Raw genomic sequence first — 19,692 nt, 5'->3', positions numbered from 1 at the left:
AGCAGCGGAGACAGCTGCGGTGGCTGCAACAACAGCAGCCTCGGTCAGAGTAGCATATCACTCGTCAAATGTCTCAATCAGCGTGGTCTTTATAGACCCAAACATCTCCGGTATCTCATATCGAATGGCTGCGGCCACCTCCTCGTGAATCAACCTACGAATCTCCTCATCACTGGTACCACTGGTACCACTGCCTCCTGGGTTGTGGAACGTGCCCACCATGATGCCTCTGAAATACAACATGAAATGATCAGAGACTCGATCGAGATTACTCACACCCGATCACTCAACCCTACTTGTTCCTTAGTACCCTAAGGATTCTTACTTGGGAGGCTTACCGATCCGGTGCTTTCAGTAGTACGAGCCCAATACTACTTTCCACATCATATCCGTATCCACCCCAAGTCCTCCTCCTAGGATCCCAACTCGCAAGTACTCTACACCACTCAGAATATAGCCTACTCTCTAGCAGACTTCTCATAAACTACTCTCTGCTACCTATATGCACTCAAAGCAACTCACAGCAGCAGAACTCCTAGGCTAAGGCATCACATATCAGGCCACTCTAGTCCTAAAATATGAATTACCTAGCCTACTCTAGCATGCATATTACAACTCATAATATCATAACACATAACGTAAGGGTATTTTGGGAAATCACCGTTCGGGCGCTGGCTGATTGTACACACTGCTCTTTTCCGCTCTATTGAAATCTTTTACTCTTTTTTTTTTGAAAAAAATTGTTTCTTTTTGGAAACCTTTCCCAAATCCTCAGTTTGAGTTCAGATATGCCCGAAGGTGTATCCGAATCCCTCAAACCAAGGCTCTGATACCAACTTGTAACGACATGATTTTTCAAAACAATTTTTTTTATTTTAAAACTCATAAAGCATATGTCTCATCATTGATTCTCAAAACAACCAACAAGTTTTCAATACAATTATTCAATCTAGGATCCACAATCATAGCTCCATATCAAGAGTGTGTGTACAATAACGCCGGTGCCTTCCCGCGATCCCCTGAGGTACCTGAAACACATAACACATAACACGGTAAGCACGAACGCTTAGTGAGTTTCCCAAAATACCACATACAACATATATTAGCCACTCGAGGCTATAACTTTACGGCCCTCTGGTAAATGTGTCTCAGTGGGACCCTCCAGTCCCATAACTCTGTGAACCCTCTGGTCCTAACTCTGTGGACCTTCTGGTTGTAACCCTGTGGACCTTCCGGTCCTAACTCTGAATCATACATAGTATAAATCACATAGGATAACACAGTATATCACATCATACAAATAGCATATAAGGTACTTTGTCACACAACTCTAATTACCACTCTAGGTAAAGTATAGTGAGAAGACTCACCTCGGGTAACTCGGATAATGTCGAACTCGAAATACTGATCTAGCCTCCGTCTAATCACATGAAATAATTATCTCTAATTAATACGGCTCTCAAACGCTAGACTAGTCCCTCCCTATATTCTCTCAGAAGGGTAAAAGACCATTTTACCCCTCCAATGGCCCAAAGGTCCAAATGTTGACTAAACCCTAAAAGTCAACGAAAGTCAACCCTCCGGAATACGCGGTGCGTACCAGCTCTGTACGCTGGGCGTACTCGAAGGCTTCACAGAATCGGGGAGCTCGACCCCCTACCCTGCGCGTACTGGGATTACGCCCAACGTAAGTCCCAGTTTCATACTCCTCATGATTTTGGTCTTAAACGGTTAAGACATAAGCTCATATTTCAGATCTGGTCATTCTAATACCTCTTAATCCATAAAGTCGAAACCTTTAAGCCTTTGCATGGCTGTAAAGGTCACCAATCACTCCAAACACCTTTCCTCTTTCCTCATTAAGCCCTTATCTCATGCATGACTTAATCTTAACGTCCAAGATTTGATTTTTATGGATCTATAACACAAGATACACTGAAATGGGGCAGATCTAGGTCCATGGAGTCCCCTTGCTCATAAAGTCTCCACCTTTGGGACTTAAACCCTAAAAATGCTCCTAGATGATGTTCATAACAAAGAGAGACCAATTTTAAAGCTTTTTACCTCTGTGAGAAGCTCCCTACTCAGCTTAGCTCAGATCTAGAAGCTTGGACTCCAATCTTTCTTCTTCAAGGCCTTCTCTTCTTCTTTACAAGTAGACAAGAACACTTTCAAGCTTAACCACACACACACCTAGCTTAGAACGAAGGTTAGGGCTCATTTAGGGTTTCACTCTCTGGAAATGGTGGCTGGGATGGAGGCCATATCATTCCTTTTATAGTGCTCATGTCTCATTTAGGGTTTTGAGTCTGGGCCCAGTACGCTCAGCGTAAACTAAGATACGCCCCGCGTACTCGGTTGAGTCCGCGTCAAAGGCACACCCATGGGTACGCACAACGTACTCTTCAGTACGCCCAGCGTACCCACTTATCACCATCTTCTATTTTGGGCCAATTTTGACAACTTGGGAAAGAAGAAGGATTAAAGAGATATACCTGCATTTCGGGGTGTTACAAAACCCGATGGTGATGTTTTCTGTTTTTCAAAAACCGCAAATTTGTGGTGCGGTGCGGTTATTAGTTTTGAAAAACCGCAAAAAAAACCCGCACCGCACCGCATATATTTTATACTATTTTTTATTAGTTATTAATATATTAAATATTACAAATAAGACAAGTTTCATCCATGATAAAATAGTATAAGACAATGTGTTGGTTATTTGTTATGTTTAACTTTGGAAAATGGTGAAATTTTACAATTTTAAGATATTTATTATTAATTATTAGTGATTTGATGTTTTTAAGATATTAGTTGTTTGTGATTTAAGTTAATTATCTTATACCTTATGTTTTTTTTATTGTTACAAGTAATATGTTTGAACTTTTAAAACCGTATGAACTCTAAACTGTGGTGAAAAACCATGCAAAATAACTACACCATATGCGGTTAATAACCGAAACACAAAAAAACAAAATTGCACCACAAAAATAACTACACCGTAAAAATAACCGCACAAAGCGGTTTTGAAAATGGATTAACCGCATTTGCGGTTAGTGGTGAGGTTTTGACCAATAACCGCACCGCGCTCACTCCTAACTGTGACATCCGTCACTTATATCACCACCACTTCTGTCACCACAACTTCTTCTGCTACCAACTGTCATAATTATATATGATTACTCAGTCTGTGAACAAACATATATGTATAATCATTTATGATTAGACATACATGCTGCTGCCGGAACGCTGGAGTGTTAGAACGGCAAATGAAAAATATCTGGCTCAGGTTGAATCTGAAGATCTCTACTGTCCCCTATATATATATATATATATATATATATATATATATATATATATATATATATATATATATATATATATATATGTTTATGCGAAAACATAAATAATTTGCGAAAATGCAAAAACAGATTTTTTCTTATAAAAATCAAATATATATATATATATATATATATATATATATATATATATATATATATATATATATATATAGTTGTTTTGTTAAATTCCTCTTTCTCTAATATCATTAAACGAATAGGTATGAATAGTTTACAAGAGAATAGGCCATAACCAATTGGGTCGTACACCCGTACCCTAGCCAACTATCTAATACAAGAATACAAATATATAATAAATATCGCTAACAGTCCCCCGCAGTGAGAACGGTAGGGAACTCCCGTACGTTCAAGCTGGACCGAAAATCAAGAAATAACGAGGAATGTAGAATCTTGGTGAATATGTCGGCATATTGAGAGGAAGAGGGTACGTGAAGCACACGAACATGACCTGTAGCGACCTTGTATCGAACAAAATGAAGATCAATTTCAATGTGCTTTGTCTGTTGATGTTGAACCGGATTGGCAGACATGTATACGACACTAACATGATCACAATAAACAATGGTGGCCTTATGAGGAGAGTAGTGAAGCTCAAGCAAAAGGTTACGAATCCAACATGTCTCAGCAACTGCATTAGCGACACCACGATATTCAGCTTCGACACTCGAACGTGACGTCGTGTTCTGTCGTTTAGAAGACCAAGACAGAAGATTGTGACCCAAGAAAACACAATAGCCAGACGTGGAGCGCCTGGTGACTGGGAACCCTGCCTAGTCAACATCAGATTAGGCAATGAGATCACGATTTTGAGATGAGAACATTTGAAGACCATGATCAATAGTACCCCTGAGATAGCGCAAAATCCGCTTAAAAGCGGTAAAATGAGGCTCACGAGGATCATGCATATATAAACAAATCTGTTGAACATCATAAGTAATGTTGGGTCTGCTAAACGTGAGATACTGCAGAGCACCAGCTAAACTACGATATAAAGTAGGATCCGCAACAGGAGGGCCCGATCTATCAAATTTGGCAGACAGATCTGCCGGGGTGCTAGCCAGTTTACAATTAAGCATAGAGGCACGATCAAGAATCTCGGTTGCATACTTATGTTGAGACAAAAACAGATCTGTAGAAGATCGAGTAGCCGAAATACCAAGAAAGTTGTGAAGATCTCCAAGGTCTTTCATTGCAAACTCAACACTTAATAATGAGGTGATATGAGCCAACAGTGAAGTAGAAGTACCAGTGAGAATAATGTCATCCACATATAAAAGAAGATATGCCTTATGAGAGCCCTGACTGTAGATAAAAAGAGATGAATCACACCTGCTATGAACAAAACCAATACGTGAGATAAATAAGGCAAACCGCTGAAACCAGGCACGAGGAGCTTGCTTGAGACCATAGAGAGATCTCTGAAGTAAGAAAACATGAGTAGGCCTGGATGAATCACGCAAACCAGGGGGTTGTTGCATATATAATGTCTCATGAAGATTCCCATGAAGAAAAGCATTCTTGACATCTAGTTTTCGAATAGGCCACTGATGGGTAAGGGCAATACTGAGAACGGTGCGAATAGTGTCTGGCTTAACAACAGGACTAAACATCTCATCACAGTCTATACCGGGACTCTGACTGCGCCCATTAGCAACCATACGGGCTTTGTATCGAGAAAGAGTGCCATCTGCATTAAGCTTTTTCTTAAATAGCCAAATACAATTAATTATATTAGCATGAGGTGTTCGCGACACAAGTACCCAAGTTTTGTTTTTGATAAGAGCAGTATATTCTTCTGTCATTGCGTTAAGCCAATTAGGATCTTTAAACGTCTGTAAATAAGTTTTAGGGACAGGAGAAGAGGAATCAACAAGAAGGTTAAGTTTTCGATTTGGTTTGAAAATACCAAGTTTCGAACGAGTAAGCATAGGGTGTTGCGACTGACTGTGAGTGACACTAGGAGAAATAATGGAAGAGTCGGGAGAGACATTCGGAGGACTGTTGGTGAAGTTGTTGGGACTGGCATGAGATGATGTGGTGGGGGTCAATGAGGATGTATTGGATTGATTAGGAGTAGATGGAGTCGGGGATGAGGTAGCAGACGAAATTTGGGAGGGAAAGATGGTCTCGAGAGGAGATACACCGTCAGGAGGAGATGGAATAGATAAAGGGTTGGCCGTCTCCATATTTTCTAGAAAATAATAGGATGGAGCAATATTTGGTGTCATTGATCCAAAAGGAAAAACAGTTTCATCAAAGACCACATGGCGAGAGATAATGACTTGATTTGTGTCAAGATTGAGACAAAGGTACCCTTTATGATTGGTAGGGTATCCTAGAAAAATGCAAGGTGTAGAACGAGGGGATAGTTTGTGGGGATTGAGAAGATTGGGAAAGCAAAGGCATCCAAAAACACGCAAATGATCATAGGTAAGATGTCTGTTATAAAGTTTATGAAAAGGTGTGTCATTAGTTATGGTGGTAGATGGGAGAATGTTCAAGAGGTGAGTAGCCATGTGAAGAGCTTCTACCCAATAAGTGGGTGGAATTCTTGCTTGAAAAAGAAGAGTGCGAACGATGTTATTAAGAGTGCGAAGCATACGTTCGGCTTTACCGTTTTGTTGAGAGGTATAAGGACAGGTAAACCTCATGAGAATACCATTTTGATCAAAGAGTTGATGAAATTTTTGGTTATTATATTCACCCCCGTTGTCACATTGGAAGGTTTGGATGTCCGTTTGGAATTGATTTTTAACAAGAGCACGAAAAAGCACAAATTTTGCAAAGACATCAGATTTGGCACGTAAAGGATACACCCAAACATAATGAGTAAAATCATCAAGAAAAATGACATAATACTTAATACCACTGATGCTTTCAATTGGTGAAGTCCAAACATCGGAATGCACATGTTTAAAAGGAAACTTTGTAATAGAATTAGACAAACTAAAGGGTAACTTAAAATGTTTACCCTTTTGACAAGCATGACATAAAGTAGTCTCTTTATTAGGAGAGCTAGAAATAAATTTTTTATTGACTAAATGTGTGAACGCATGTTGACCGGGATGACCAAGACGTTGATGCCAAATAGACGGAGCAATGGAAACAAGAGCTTGAGGAGTTGGAGTGGTGACTGGATAGAGATCTCTGGTGCTGTCACATCGCATGAGAATTTGGTTGGTGCGGAAATCCTTCACAGAAAATCCAAAAGGGTCAAATTCAATAGTGCAAGTATTTTCACGAACAAATCGACGAACGAAAATAAGATTTTTTAATGATGGAAGGAGTAATTAGGACATTATTAAGGATGAGAGTGCGATATGGATTAGAAAGCGGAAGAGTAGTGTGTCCCATTTTAGTTACAGGTATAGAAGTTCCGTCGCCAACAAAAACAGATGAATAACTATTATTATCAAAAACAGTTTTGAGTATACCTGCGTTTGAGTGGAGATGTGAGGATGTGTCGGTATCCATATACCATTCCGATTGCCCCGGGCCATTCAATGTCATAGTATTAAACATTTGCGGGAGAGTAGTGGGTTTATTATTTTGTTGTTGGGCCGGAATATAAGTGTCTGATTCGTGAAAGAACTAGTGGGCTGTTGAGAAGCAAAAAATTGATGCTGATGGGCAGCACCAGATTGGGCTGATTGCTGTCTGAGCCCAGTAAGATTATGTTGAAAATGAAGGGCAGCAGATGGTGGGCATGGAAGAAGTCCGACTGGTGGGCTTGGGAGGAGGCCGGCCTGTTGATTAGGCTGATGGACTTGAAACCATCCATAAGCCCAAGGCACAGAAGAGGGAGAAGCGTCGTTTGCACACTATTGCTGTTGACGATGCCCACCATTGAAGTTCCCATTGTTGCTGCTATGAAAATTATGTCGACCACCATACCGACCCCCACCTCGTCCTTCTCGATTATTCCGGCCACCACGGTCTCCCCGGTATCCTCCACGAAAATTACGGTTGGTGTTTGGAGCTTCTATAGTGAGGGCATTTTGGGAAGATGGATGATCTGAGTGAGTAAAGGAAGCTTCATGTTGGTCATCTTGCAACATTTGTTGCTCTTCACATATAAGAATCGATCTGGCATCCCAAAAAGAAGGAAGAGGGTCACGATGTCGTATGTTTACTGCGACATACCTGAATTTAGAGGATAAACCATTCAACATATACACCACCAGATTTGTTTCAGGAGCTTTTGCATCCATATGTTCCAAGCGATTAGCAAGAGACTTGATTTTGTTGCAATAATCAGTGATGTTGGAGTTTCCCAATGTAATATTGCGAAGTTCACGATCAAGCTGAATGACTTTGGTTGATTTGTTGTCCCGAAAGATTTTTTCAAGATTGGTCCAAATCTCATATGCAGTAGTTTGCTTTTTGAATATCATATGAAGGAGAGACGTGGAAAGAGTACCATATATCCAAGATTGGACAATAGAATCCATACGAGTCCAATTGACTTTCGCAGCAGCTGACTCTGCTGTGGTTTTTTCTTTTTCTTTCTCTGTTTGAGGTTGAGTAGGAGGTTGCAGATGATGATCAACTCCATAGCCAATACAGTGTAACTCAAATAACTGACGCCAAACGTCATATTTCATCTGGTCAAGATCAAGCACGAAGGGTACTGCATGCTTGATGTTGATAGTAGACGATGGTTTGTCATTGAAGATAGTTCCAGACATGATGAGAAGGAGAGAACAAGAATCAGAGGGGAGAAGGCGACAGAAGAAGAAGAATCAGGCGGCTAGGGTTCTTAGAAGACAAGAATATAGGAGGAAGGTTCACAGCTCTGATACCAAGTTATTTTGTTAAATTCCTCTCTCTCTCTCTCTCTCTCTAATATCATTAAACGAATGAGTATAAATAGTTTACAAGAGAAGAGGCCATAACCAATTGGGTCGTACGCCCGTACCCTAGCCAACTATCTAATACAAGAATACAAATATATAATAAGAGAAATTAAATATCCTCCTACAATTTCTTCCTACCATCCTCCTACCCATGTCAAATGATGGCATGTGTCATATTTAATTTTTAGTTATAATATTTTAATCCATGTGTCACCATTTAACATGGGTATGAAGATAAGTAGGCAGAAATTGTATTAGGATATTTAATTTCTCATATAATAAATATTGCTAACATATATATATATATATATATATATATATATATATATATATATATATATATATATATATATATATATATATATATATATATTTAGGCTTAGGTTATTCTATTTAAATTAATTATTGTGTTATTGTATGCATCAATGTAGGCCAATCATTTTACTTATCTTAAGAAAGTGATTTACCTATATTATTAAATAAAAGAAAAATAGAATAATGCCATTTAATTAAAAGAAGGGTAATATTGTACATTTGCATTGCCTTAAAATTAGGAAACCGAAATTTAATAAAAGAAATTTACAGATTTTAATGTATCTTTGATTATCTTAATTTTTGAAATTTGATTTTATTTAAATTAAATTAGTTTAAATAATTCTAATATAATTTTTAATCATATCCGGTTTTATTCTGTCAGAATGACATTCTTTTTATAATGATATTCTATGGAAATGCAAGCCATAAACTAATAAAGAGTCTTACTTCTCGCAGAATAAACAAATTTTAAGATACAAGTTAAATTTTTTCTATTACATCCTTGAAAAAATAAAAAACTTTATATTTTATTCTATAATAATGAAACACTCCCTAATAACAAACAAATATAATATGTAGATTATTCTATTGGAATATACTATTACATATACTCTTATCATTCTATTATAGATTAATCTAACAGAATATGACAATGTGTAGTGCATTTTTGTGGAAGATCGGTGACCATTGAGGATTGTTCATGTCTATCCCACACACATTCATCCAACCTTCGGGCCATTGATCATCATGTACTTCATTCATTCTATGAGAATATCTGTCATGAAATTGAATTATGTAAGAATAAAACTATGTGAGAATGCTTTTATACACCAAAAATAAAACAAATTTTAGTAATTCTAAGAGAACTCATACTACATGTTAAAATCAAGTAACACAAATAACGAACTCATAAATTATTTTGTGTTCTTCAAGAATTTGAACATCAAGTTCTCTTTCAGGCATTTCTACAAACACCTGGTGTGCAATATTCTCATAGAATTATTTTTGTGTTCTTCTATATATTACCTTTGCTACTGGTAGTAAGGTCAACTGCTTCAGTCTAAAAACCTAATAAGAGTTTTTGGTTCACTTCCTAGAGCATAATTTCAAGCTTCTATTCTTCCCAACTATTTTTAGACCATTCAAAGACTCAAACAACATCTTCAATAGACCAATGATAACTATCATTCCTTGTAGAACAATAGCAGGGAACTAAGAACACAGTGACTTTCCAGCTCCAGTTGGGAAAATCACCATACTTGATTTCCCATAAAGCATAACTGTAATGACTTCCAAATTTCAATTGCCCAACCAAAAAAGAATCAAACACATGAGTAAGCTTCAATAACATGATTAGATTCACATTCATCTTCCTCGAATGGAAAACCTTCTTGTTCACATAAACACGGCTCCTCTTCTAAATCTGCAGGTCATTCAAAGTCTCCTAGGAAACGAAACAAAAAAAGAAAGACCAATTAGATTTTCATCAGCGTACAACCAAAAAAACAAAAACTTTGTAAAGTAAAGAACATAGCAGGCCTGGATGCGAAAGATTGCGTCTAATACCTTAACCATCGCGTTAATGGGTTCCACCGGAAACCGTAAACACCAACAAATTCAAATAAAAATTAATAAATTTGAAGCAATGAATCAATACATATGTACCAACATACAAAGAGCGATACAGGGGTGTGTAATCGATTGGTCCGATCGAACCCTAAACGACATCCTAATCAAATTAATCGGTTTTTATTGAAAAAAACGCAGAAATCGAGATAGAGCTGGAGTTTACCTGTATAGGCGCTTGGGCATGGTACCGCTGGTCGACCACCTTCTTCTACCACCAGCGTCAATGACCGGAACGTCGTGAAAAAACATCAGTAGAACCGTAGGCGATGGGGGGAGAAATCGACATTTGAAGTAAGGAAGAAGGACGTGATGATCAGTAAGGAAGAAAGGGAGAAGAAGAAGAAGAAGAAACCTAGGTTTCTTGATGGGTGGACATCAGAAGTAATAATGGCGGTGGGTAGACACCGATGTGGAATCTTGAATAAAAAAACGATGATTATCGATGGAGGAGGCTGTGGTGAAGTAATCGATGATCTAATGCCATGTACAGATGAGAGGGAAAAAGTTGGGTTTTAATTAAAACTGATATTACTAAATTAAAGGGATATTAATTGATTTATATATTTACCATAATTAATTAAATGTAAGATTACATATTTACCCTTTTGAAATGATTGACCTACGTTGATTCATATAATAACACAATAATTAGTTTAGACAAATAAACCTAGCTAGACACTATGATGGTTGGTAACAATTAAACTGAAAACCAAAGAAACGAACTCAAAAGATTTAATATTATAAATTTTAACAAATGAAATTCGAAAAAGCTTTGGATATAAAACATCATAAATCTCTCAAAGAGGTTATAGTTAGTTACGAATAGCCGAATAGATACACCATATATTTTTAATCAAGTAAATCTTTTAATAAAATACATTAAAATTAGAGTAAATTACATTTTTTGTCCTTGTGTTATGCATCTTTTGGCAGTTTTGGTCATGGTTTTAAAACATTAATGCAAAGGTCCTTATGTTCACAAAAATCAGCTTTGGTCCTTTGTGGTCAGGGGTGGACGCAATATTTCATAGTATATGTGTCACGAGAAAGTCAGGATTTGCACGATAATAGAAAAAAAAATTCGAAATTTTTTGAATTGTGTCCGGAAAAGTTAGGGGTTGCACGTGCCACTACGTGTCCTATACTAAAACTGTCCCTATTTTCGGTTACTTTCTAACCCCTCTATCAAGTACATTTTATATATAAAATGATAAAATTACCTATTTTTTTTTGTCTAATTTATTTATTCATTATTATTATTAAATAAAAAAATGGGTCCCACCTACCCCCCCATCACATTCGACAACCCTACGCGCATCCTTGAACTTGTCGATGACACCCCTTTTCATTCATCCTCTTCGTCTCTGGTAAGCTACGATCGCTATCACGATCTAGAAAAAAAAATTAAATTGTTTCCTTCATCTCCGACGAGCTAATCATCAATGCCACATTCAAGAAAAAACCAACATTCGCCGTCACCCTATTCGTCTTTGGCGAGTTATCACCACTGCCACAGGCTAGAAAAAATCAACCATTCCCCCATCCTCTTCTTCTCCGACGAGCTACCACCACCACTGAAGTCCATAAAAACTAACCCCTAGTCCTTATCCTCCTATCTCCGATGAGTTATCACCGTCGCTACAGGCAAGAAAAACAACCTATCCCCTCACAATCTTCATCTATGCAGTCGATTTGAACTTTAAATGATGGGAGAGAAAGCGAGCGGCTGCGATGGGTATATAAATGAAGAGGAGATGATGCTCGTTAGGGATTTTTACGGTAGATGTCAGAATGAGAGTATTATAGTTGTTAGGCTTTTGGGGACTTAATTTCAAACTTTTACATGAATTGTTTTTTTTCAAGAAATGTCAAAATAATATAAACACCAAAAAGAAGGGTAATTTCGTTGATTTTCATGAATTTAACATGAATTTAACGTAGACATGTGGAAGGTATCGGGATAAGGGACCAAAGTTTATAGCTTTTACAACCATAAGGACCGTTGGCACTAACTTTCAAAAACAAAACTAAATATGTAGAAAGATGTAAACCAAAGGGACCTAAACTGTAATTTACTCTTAAAATTCTTATATTATTATTAATTGTTATTTGGAGATGAGAATTCATCTAAAATATAAACACTCGAATACCATCTCTGTTTCACCATCATCATCATCTCTCTTCCTCCCTTTTCTGAACTGTAAATTAGGGTAAAACCCTCTATAAATTTCAACTACAAATTAGGATTTCAATATCACGCAAAATCAATTTCTGCAACTCTTGTAATCACTATTACGAATTAACGGATTTAAGGTAGTCAAACGCTTGATTCTTCTCCACTTCATGTTCGTGTTAGTCAGTTGTTTCATCGAATTAGTAAGTTGTTTCATCGAAAAATTCGAAAGCTGATCATTCGTCAAGTATACGCATCATCAATCATGTCCATGTATTCCTTTATGTATTTTGTGTCGGTTTTAAGCTTAACAGGGACGATGAAAAAAAAAACAAATTTAATGGGGGGTAGTTTTAAGTTATCTCTTTCTCATACAAAAGAGTTTAATTTTGTGGTTATAGTATGGTGATTCATTTATTTTTCTTAATCGTTATAGTGATCGATATAGATATTTTTTAGTTTCTGGCACGCAAGTGTGCTTTATTTAATTTTCGTCTGATTCTTTTCATACTTTTGATGTGTGATTAAGGATCAGGAGATTTGTAAAAGCACTTTTTTTGAGTCAACTGTTGTGTATAATGATTTGTTGAGGGTGAAGAAAATGTGTCTGTTTCGGAAACTGGTTATCCACTGTGTTGTTAATATTGTCATGATGTTTGATTTGGTAACGTATTAATGGTAGTTCGTTCTGTTATTGATTTTTGCAGTGTTTTGATGGGTAATCGAGGGCATAAAAGAAGTGAAACAGTTGATGAATTGCCAGCAGATAAGAGAACGTGTAGTTCATTGGAGTTCAGACCAAGTTCATCAATGTCGCCGGTTGAAACCCCAAGCACCTCCACGAATCAAACCCACGATCATGACCACGATATGGAAACATCTTCATCTGCTTCTGGTTCAGGGCGTACAGACGAAGATAAGGATTCAGCATATGGCTCTTGTGATTCAGAGGAAACCGGTGATGCAGATCAAAGACGACAAAGGCATGCTATACTTGATTACCAAAGGCAAAGGCTATCTTCTGATCAAGCGAAATTCAAAAGGGTTTTATCAAATCTGAGTGAAGAAACCGAGGAATCTGCTCAACAGGAAGCGCTCAGGGAGCTTTGTGAAATACTCTCATTCTGTACAGACAGTTCTTTATCCAGTTTAATTGCGGATTCCTTGTCTCCCATTCTTATAAAGCTGGCTAGCCATGAAAGCAATCCTGAGATCATGCTTCTATCTATTAGGGCTCTAACTTATCTCTGTGACATTCATCCTCAATCCTCTGCTTTAATTATACGACATGATGGAGTTACAGCACTTTGTAAGAGATTGCTGGCTTTTGAGTACGAAGATGTAGCTGAACAGGTTTGTGAAATTTCAAAAACCTCATTGATTTCAACATCTTCTGATTCTATTGATTTTAATTCACACATTTCTCTTCTCTCATAGTGTTTGCAAGCATTAGAGAAGATATCACGTGAGCAACCACTTGCTTGTTTACAATCTGGTGCAATCATGGCTGTTCTTACTTTCATTGATTTCTTCTCCACTAGTCTCCAGGTATAAGACTGTAGGGTCAAAAATAAAAATAACTTTGTATCAGAAATCATATTTATTTAGCTAATATTTTTTCTTTTTCAAGAGGGTTGCTCTTTCCACTGTGGTAAATATATGTGTGAAGCTTCCATCTGAAGGTTCTTCACCTTTTATGGATGCAGTTCCAGTACTATGCAAACTTTTACAGTATGAGGACAATCAGGTATATAAATATAATTATGGTCTTTCTTATAATCTTTTGTACTTTACTGACATATTCTTGTGATTGCAGCTTGTTGAACATGTTGCTACATGCTTAATTAAAATAGCAGAAAGAGTACAAGAATCCAGTGAAATGCTTGATGAACTTTCTAAACATGGATTGATTCATCAAGTGGCACATCTTATAGACCTGAACAGCCATACCACTCTATCTCATTCTGTTCATACTGTATGTCCATCTTCTTCTATTTTTAGCAATTTTTTTGTTTTTTTTTTTCAATCTTTTTTGAAGAACTCTTGTGTATTTTTATGTAGGGTTTAATTGGACTACTTGTTAAACTTGCTTCTGGTTCTATGGTAGCTGTGAAGACACTTTTTGATCTTAATATAAGTAGCATTTTGAAAGAGATCTTGTCAATATATGACCTTTCACATGGAGTCCCTTCCCCTCGAACAATTGATGGACATTATAATCAAATGCATGAAGTTTTGAAGTTGTTGATTCAGCTTCTACCCGTTGTATCCAGAAATCAAGAAGTTCCATTAGCTGCAGAAAAAGAAGCTTTCTTGGTGACTCATCCTGATCTTGTAGAGAAATTTGAGAATGATTTATTACCTGTCTTGATCCAGGTTGCTTATCATTTGTCAATCAAGAAGTTCTTGCTAACTTTTACAATTTCCCTGATATACCCTTTCTTGTCTTCTCATTTCTGAACAGGTTGTTGATTCTGGGGTGGATTTATATATCTGTTATGGGTGTCTATCTGTTGTTGACAAGTTACTTTATTACAGCAACTCGGATATGCTTCTTGATTTGCTTAAAAGCACCAACATTTCAAGGTGACATAATCTTGAATTCTTGATACTCAACTATACTTTTTTCTATCAAATTTCTCTTCAGTTTTAATGGTTTCATGTTGGTAATTTCTCAGGTTTTTGGCTGGAGTGTTCACTAGGAAGGATATACATGTACTAATGCTAGCTCTTAATATTTCTGACACTATCCTGCAAAAGAATACTGATGTTTTCATGGGACCTTTTGTTAAAGAAGGTGTTCTTTTTGCCATTGATGCACTTATAGACCCTGAAAAGTGTTCACAGTTTATGTTTTCAATGTTCAACGACATCCAATTATCGAATACTTCAAGCAAAAAATATGCTGGAAAAGATGTGATTCGCTGCTTATGCTTTTCTTTTGATGTCAGCAAGTCTTCATCATCTTCAGAATCAAGGAAATGTAAGTTGGAATTGGAGTGTGTTCGAACTCTTGCAAAACACATAAGAACAAATTACTTTGACACAAATTCCTCCACCTCAGAAACTGGAATGACTCCAATTCTTGAAAAGCTGAAATCTTTATCTTCTGAATTATCTTCCATGATGACACAAGAGGGATATGATCATGTCTTGCATCAAATCATGTCAATTCTCAATGGCAGAGATGTGATTTCCACTTTTGAATTTGTCGAGAGCGGAATCGCTGATTCCTTAGTTAATTACCTATCTAGTGGTGAATGTTCAAGAGTGGATGCATTTGGGAGGCTGTTTTTGTCATGCACAAATCAACCCTTTGATTACTTTTCATTATCAGGATTTATCTCAAAACTACAAAGTGCTTTATCTTCTGTTGAAGATTTTCCTGTTGTGTTGAACAATTCATTCAAACACAGGAATTCATATGCCACTGTGCCACGTAGGCATTCCACCACGTACCCATGTCTCAGAGTTCTGTTTGTGAAAGAAGAGGGAGAGTCAACTTTGACTGAATACACAGGAGACGTTCAAACTGTTGACCCATTTTCAGATTTTGAAGCAATTGAAACTTTCTTATGGCCTAAAGTTTGCTTAAACAATGCTCAATCACCCTCTGATAAAAGTCAACACGATGTCGGTCAAAGTCAAACTTCTCCTCAAAAACCATCAGAGGTACAATGCAACAGTTTACCTTTTTTTTACCACATTTCTTCAAAGTTGAAAATTACATTTCTATATAAAATTGGTGTTATTGTTTCAGGATGCCAGTTCTTCACCGAAACTATCATTTTACCTTGAAGGAAAGGAAATTGACCGGGGGTTGACTATTTATCAAGCTGTTCTTAGTCAACACATATCAGAATATGACACTGTGAATGGATTATTGTGGAATCAATTACACAAAATAACATTCAAAAAATCATTAACCTTAGAAAAAAGCAGTTCCCCTTCTGAAATTGGTTCTGCTGTTGAAAAGTCAACTCCATGTCACAACTTATTGTTTTTGCTAAGAATCTTGGAATCCGCAAACGAATGTAGATTCCATCTCATGACCCGCGAAAGAATTGAAGCGTTTTCCGAGGGCAAAATTGGAAACTTGGATGATGTAAAAGCAACAAACGAGGGTATTTTGGTCAACGAGTTTGTGAACACTAGGTTAACAGAAAAGCTTGAGCAACAGATGCGGGACCCGTTAGCTATCAGTACAGGTGGCATGCCATCATGGTGTACACAGTTGATGACATCATGCCCTTTCTTGTTTAGTTTCGAAGCAAGATGGAAGTACTTTAAGTTGGTAGCGTTAGGTAAGCACCAGGGGCAAAACGGTCAAAATGACGCCCCTATGCCACGAAAAAAGTTTTTGGTTTATAGAAATCAGATTCTTGAATCGGCTTCCAAAATGATGGATTTACATGCGAATCAAAAAGTTGTTCTTGAAGTGAAATATGATGAAGAAGTTGGTACGGGTCTGGGTCCCACATTGGAGTTTTTTACACTTGTTAGTAATGAGTTTCAGAAGCCTGGAATGGGAATGTGGCGAGGAGACACCTCCGGAATCGGAATTGTGAATTCCGTTCCATTCGGGCTCTTTCCTTCGCCGTTGCGTAATTCCATCACGGATGTGAATAAAAAATTTGTGCTTTTAGGGCAGGTGGTTGCGAAGGCTCTTCATGATGGAAGGGTTTTGGATATTCCGTTCTCAAAAGCTTTTTATAAACTAATTCTTGGAAAGGTGTGGTTTTGTTTCTTATATGAATATATGATATTTTATGCAATCTGGTTTTGTTTTAACTTTGGAATTTGTGATTCCAGGAACTTACTGTGTATGACATCCAGTCGTTTGATGCTGGTTTGGGTAAAACCTTGATTGAGTTTCAAGCTCTTGTTGAAAGAAAAAAGAATTTAGAAAGATTTGGAAAAAATTCAGAATTTGAATTTCGGGGTTCAAAAATTCAAGATTTACATCTGGATTTTACTCTTCCTGGATATCCTGATTATATTCTTGCTTCTGGTCCTGATAAAGAAATGGTTAGGCTTTTTAAAAAAAAAAATGGGTAAATCACAGGAAATAGTAACATAATTTACTCCTTTTACCAATATTAGCAATGTAGTTTATTTTTCACCTATAATAGCAACATACGTACATTGCAATACTGGTAGAAAGAGCAAAGTAAGTTGCTATTTTCCCAATTTACCCTTTCTTTTTCTTTTATAACCATCTTTTTGTTCATGATCTGTTATATGGAGAAAATGAAAAAAAATGTTTAATTTTTCAGGTGAACATGATGAATTTGGAGAATTATATTGAACTTGTGGTTGATGCAACGATAAATTCTGGGATTATGAAACAAATGGAAGCTTTTAAATCAGGATTTAATCAGGTTTTCCCGATTAAAAATCTCAAGATATTCACCGATGAGGAATTAGAGCGTCTTTTATGTGGCGAAAGTGAAACTTGGAATGTAAGTTTTATTTAATTTAATTCGTTAATTCAAAATTATAATTTTTAGATACTAATTATTTTTTGTTTTCAACAGTCAAACCAGCTTTCAGATCTTATAAAGTTTGATCATGGATATACTGCTAGTAGTCCTCCCATTATACACGTTCGTACTATTAATTCTTCTTATTTTTATTATTCCTTTTTACTTTTTTTAATTTCTTGGTTTAATAATTAAATTTAAGAAAAATGCAGTTTCTGGAAGTCATACAAGAATTTGACTATGAACAGCAAAAAGCTTTTGTGAAATTTGTGACTGGTGCACCACGGCTTCCTATTGGTGGGTTGGCATCACTCAACCCAAAACTCACAATCGTACGCAAGGTCAGTTTCGTAATTTTCTTTTTCTTTTTTAAAATTAATCATATTTTGGGACTTGTTTTAATTTTTTTTTTATTTGACAGCTTTGTGATAAAGTGGTGGATGCGGATCTTCCAAGTGTGATGACATGTGCTAATTATCTGAAATTGCCTCCGTATTCTTCTAAGGTTATATAAAACACATCAATTACATTTTTGGTCCCTTAGTATAGATGATTTTTGCAATTTTGGTCCCAAAACGTTTGTTTTATCATGCAAATTGGGTCCTTATTTTTGAAGTTTTAATTTATTTGGTCCAGCCTCCAAGGCTAACAAGTTGTAAAAATGGTGGGTTTTTTTACAGGAAATGATGAAGGAGAAGTTGTTATATGCAATAACAGAAGGGCAAGGATCGTTTCATCTCTCTTAGGTGATGGTATATGCTGTGAATATTATATGTAATTATCAATCAGTTTAGGTGGCGGTGGTTGGTGGTGGTGGTGGTGGTGGTGGTGATGGTGATGGTGATGGTGATGGTGGTGTAGATACCCTGGTAAGAGAAGAGAAGAGAGAGGTAGGTGGTAGATTGGTGAAAGGTTATGGAGGAGAAAGTGTACAGAAAGAAGATGTTTGGTTTCATGTTTGACGACTGACGAGCATCAACCCTCCAATAGCTCCTTTTGTACAGTGGTTGCTTGCTTTTATCGTAATTTATTTATATGTTTCTACTTTCTACTTTCTAGTACTATACTTTTAAATTTTAATTATCAACATAAACTTATTTCCTGTTTTATTTATATTTCTATTTCTATTTCTATTGCTTGCTGGATTAATCCTTTGGTTTATAAGTATTTCTCAAGTTATTATTGTTACCACTATATTATATATGGCTAAACTTAATTTTGGTAAATTTTATATACATAAATATATATAACAAGAGAATGGTACTTTATTATAGATAAAATAAAATATCAATATTGTTATGGATTATTATATATGCATCGATGTTGTTATGTTATTACGTTAGTTTTGGTAGTCATATGTATGGTATCCTTATTATTATTATTATTATTGTTTTCAACGACTGAAATTTTAAATCATATAAAAGAATTGAATCAGCAATCAATTAATCTTTTGAAACATGTTTTACTGTTCCACGTGCATCTAATGTGTTTCAGGAGATCCACATTACCAACTTATGATTGAGTTCTTTATAAAATCTGATTAAGGTGGTAATATTCAATTCATTCTTTAAGCAAGTTTCAATTAAGGTGGTAATATTCAATTCAAGTCAGTTCAATGGACTTTAACCTTTTTTTTAATAAACCTCTCGTAATATTAAGGATTTCAAGTTTCACAATTCCAGTTACACACAAAAATCAGCTCGTTGATTTTCGTGAAACTGGCATGGCTATTTAATCGTAGATTTGATAAACAATATTTTATGTTGTATATAACTATATACATTATGAACATCGTGAGAGACATGATACCTCATTTGTTACTAGGGATGACACATTAGTCTTACTTATTTTTTGTTGAGCAAAATAGATGTTATTGAGCA

General features: G+C 36.4%; 1 protein-coding gene across 5 annotated transcripts; it reads left to right on the top strand.

Moving 5' to 3' along the window:
- The first annotated feature begins 12,295 nt into the window (after nucleotides 1-12,295).
- UPL4 (ubiquitin-protein ligase 4) lies at nucleotides 12,296-18,961 on the top strand. 5 transcript variants are annotated; one of them, XM_079075458.1, is made up of 15 exons: nucleotides 12,296-12,366; nucleotides 13,037-13,682; nucleotides 13,767-13,877; nucleotides 13,960-14,076; nucleotides 14,146-14,304; nucleotides 14,391-14,705; nucleotides 14,794-14,915; nucleotides 15,008-16,001; nucleotides 16,090-17,061; nucleotides 17,142-17,357; nucleotides 17,606-17,791; nucleotides 17,867-17,935; nucleotides 18,025-18,153; nucleotides 18,234-18,317; nucleotides 18,493-18,961. In XM_079075458.1, the coding sequence occupies exons 2-15, from the start codon at nucleotides 13,044-13,046 to the stop codon at nucleotides 18,556-18,558; spliced, it is 4,179 nt and encodes a 1,392-aa protein (XP_078931584.1). In that variant the 5' UTR covers nucleotides 12,296-12,366; nucleotides 13,037-13,043; the 3' UTR covers nucleotides 18,559-18,961. The 5 variants fall into 5 exon arrangements, with proteins under 5 accessions (XP_078931584.1, XP_078931582.1, XP_078931583.1 ...); XM_079075456.1 differs by having other exon boundaries at nucleotides 12,297-12,469; XM_079075457.1 differs by having other exon boundaries at nucleotides 12,297-12,532.
- Nucleotides 18,962-19,692: the final 731 nt, after the last annotated feature.

The sequence above is a fragment of the Lactuca virosa genome, chromosome 1 (assembly GCF_052849685.1).
Source record: "Lactuca virosa cultivar CGN04683 chromosome 1, Lactuca_virosa_CGN04683_v6, whole genome shotgun sequence".
NCBI lineage: Eukaryota > Viridiplantae > Streptophyta > Magnoliopsida > Asterales > Asteraceae > Lactuca > Lactuca virosa.
The sequence above is the reverse complement of the archived record's forward strand: the minus strand, read 5'-3'. Positions and strand labels throughout refer to the sequence as shown.

What these genes read in the sequence shown, in the direction of transcription:
- UPL4 (XM_079075458.1), top strand. Translation starts at nt 13,044, where the DNA reads ATGGGTAATCGAGGGCATAAAAGAAGTGAAACAGTTGATGAATTGCCA. An exon ending in TATTACCTGTCTTGATCCAG is followed by an intron (nt 14,706 to 14,793) that starts GTTGCTTATCAT and finishes ATTTCTGAACAG; the next exon opens with GTTGTTGATTCTGGGGTGGA. An exon ending in GTAGTCCTCCCATTATACAC is followed by an intron (nt 17,936 to 18,024) that starts GTTCGTACTATT and finishes AGAAAAATGCAG; the next exon opens with TTTCTGGAAGTCATACAAGA.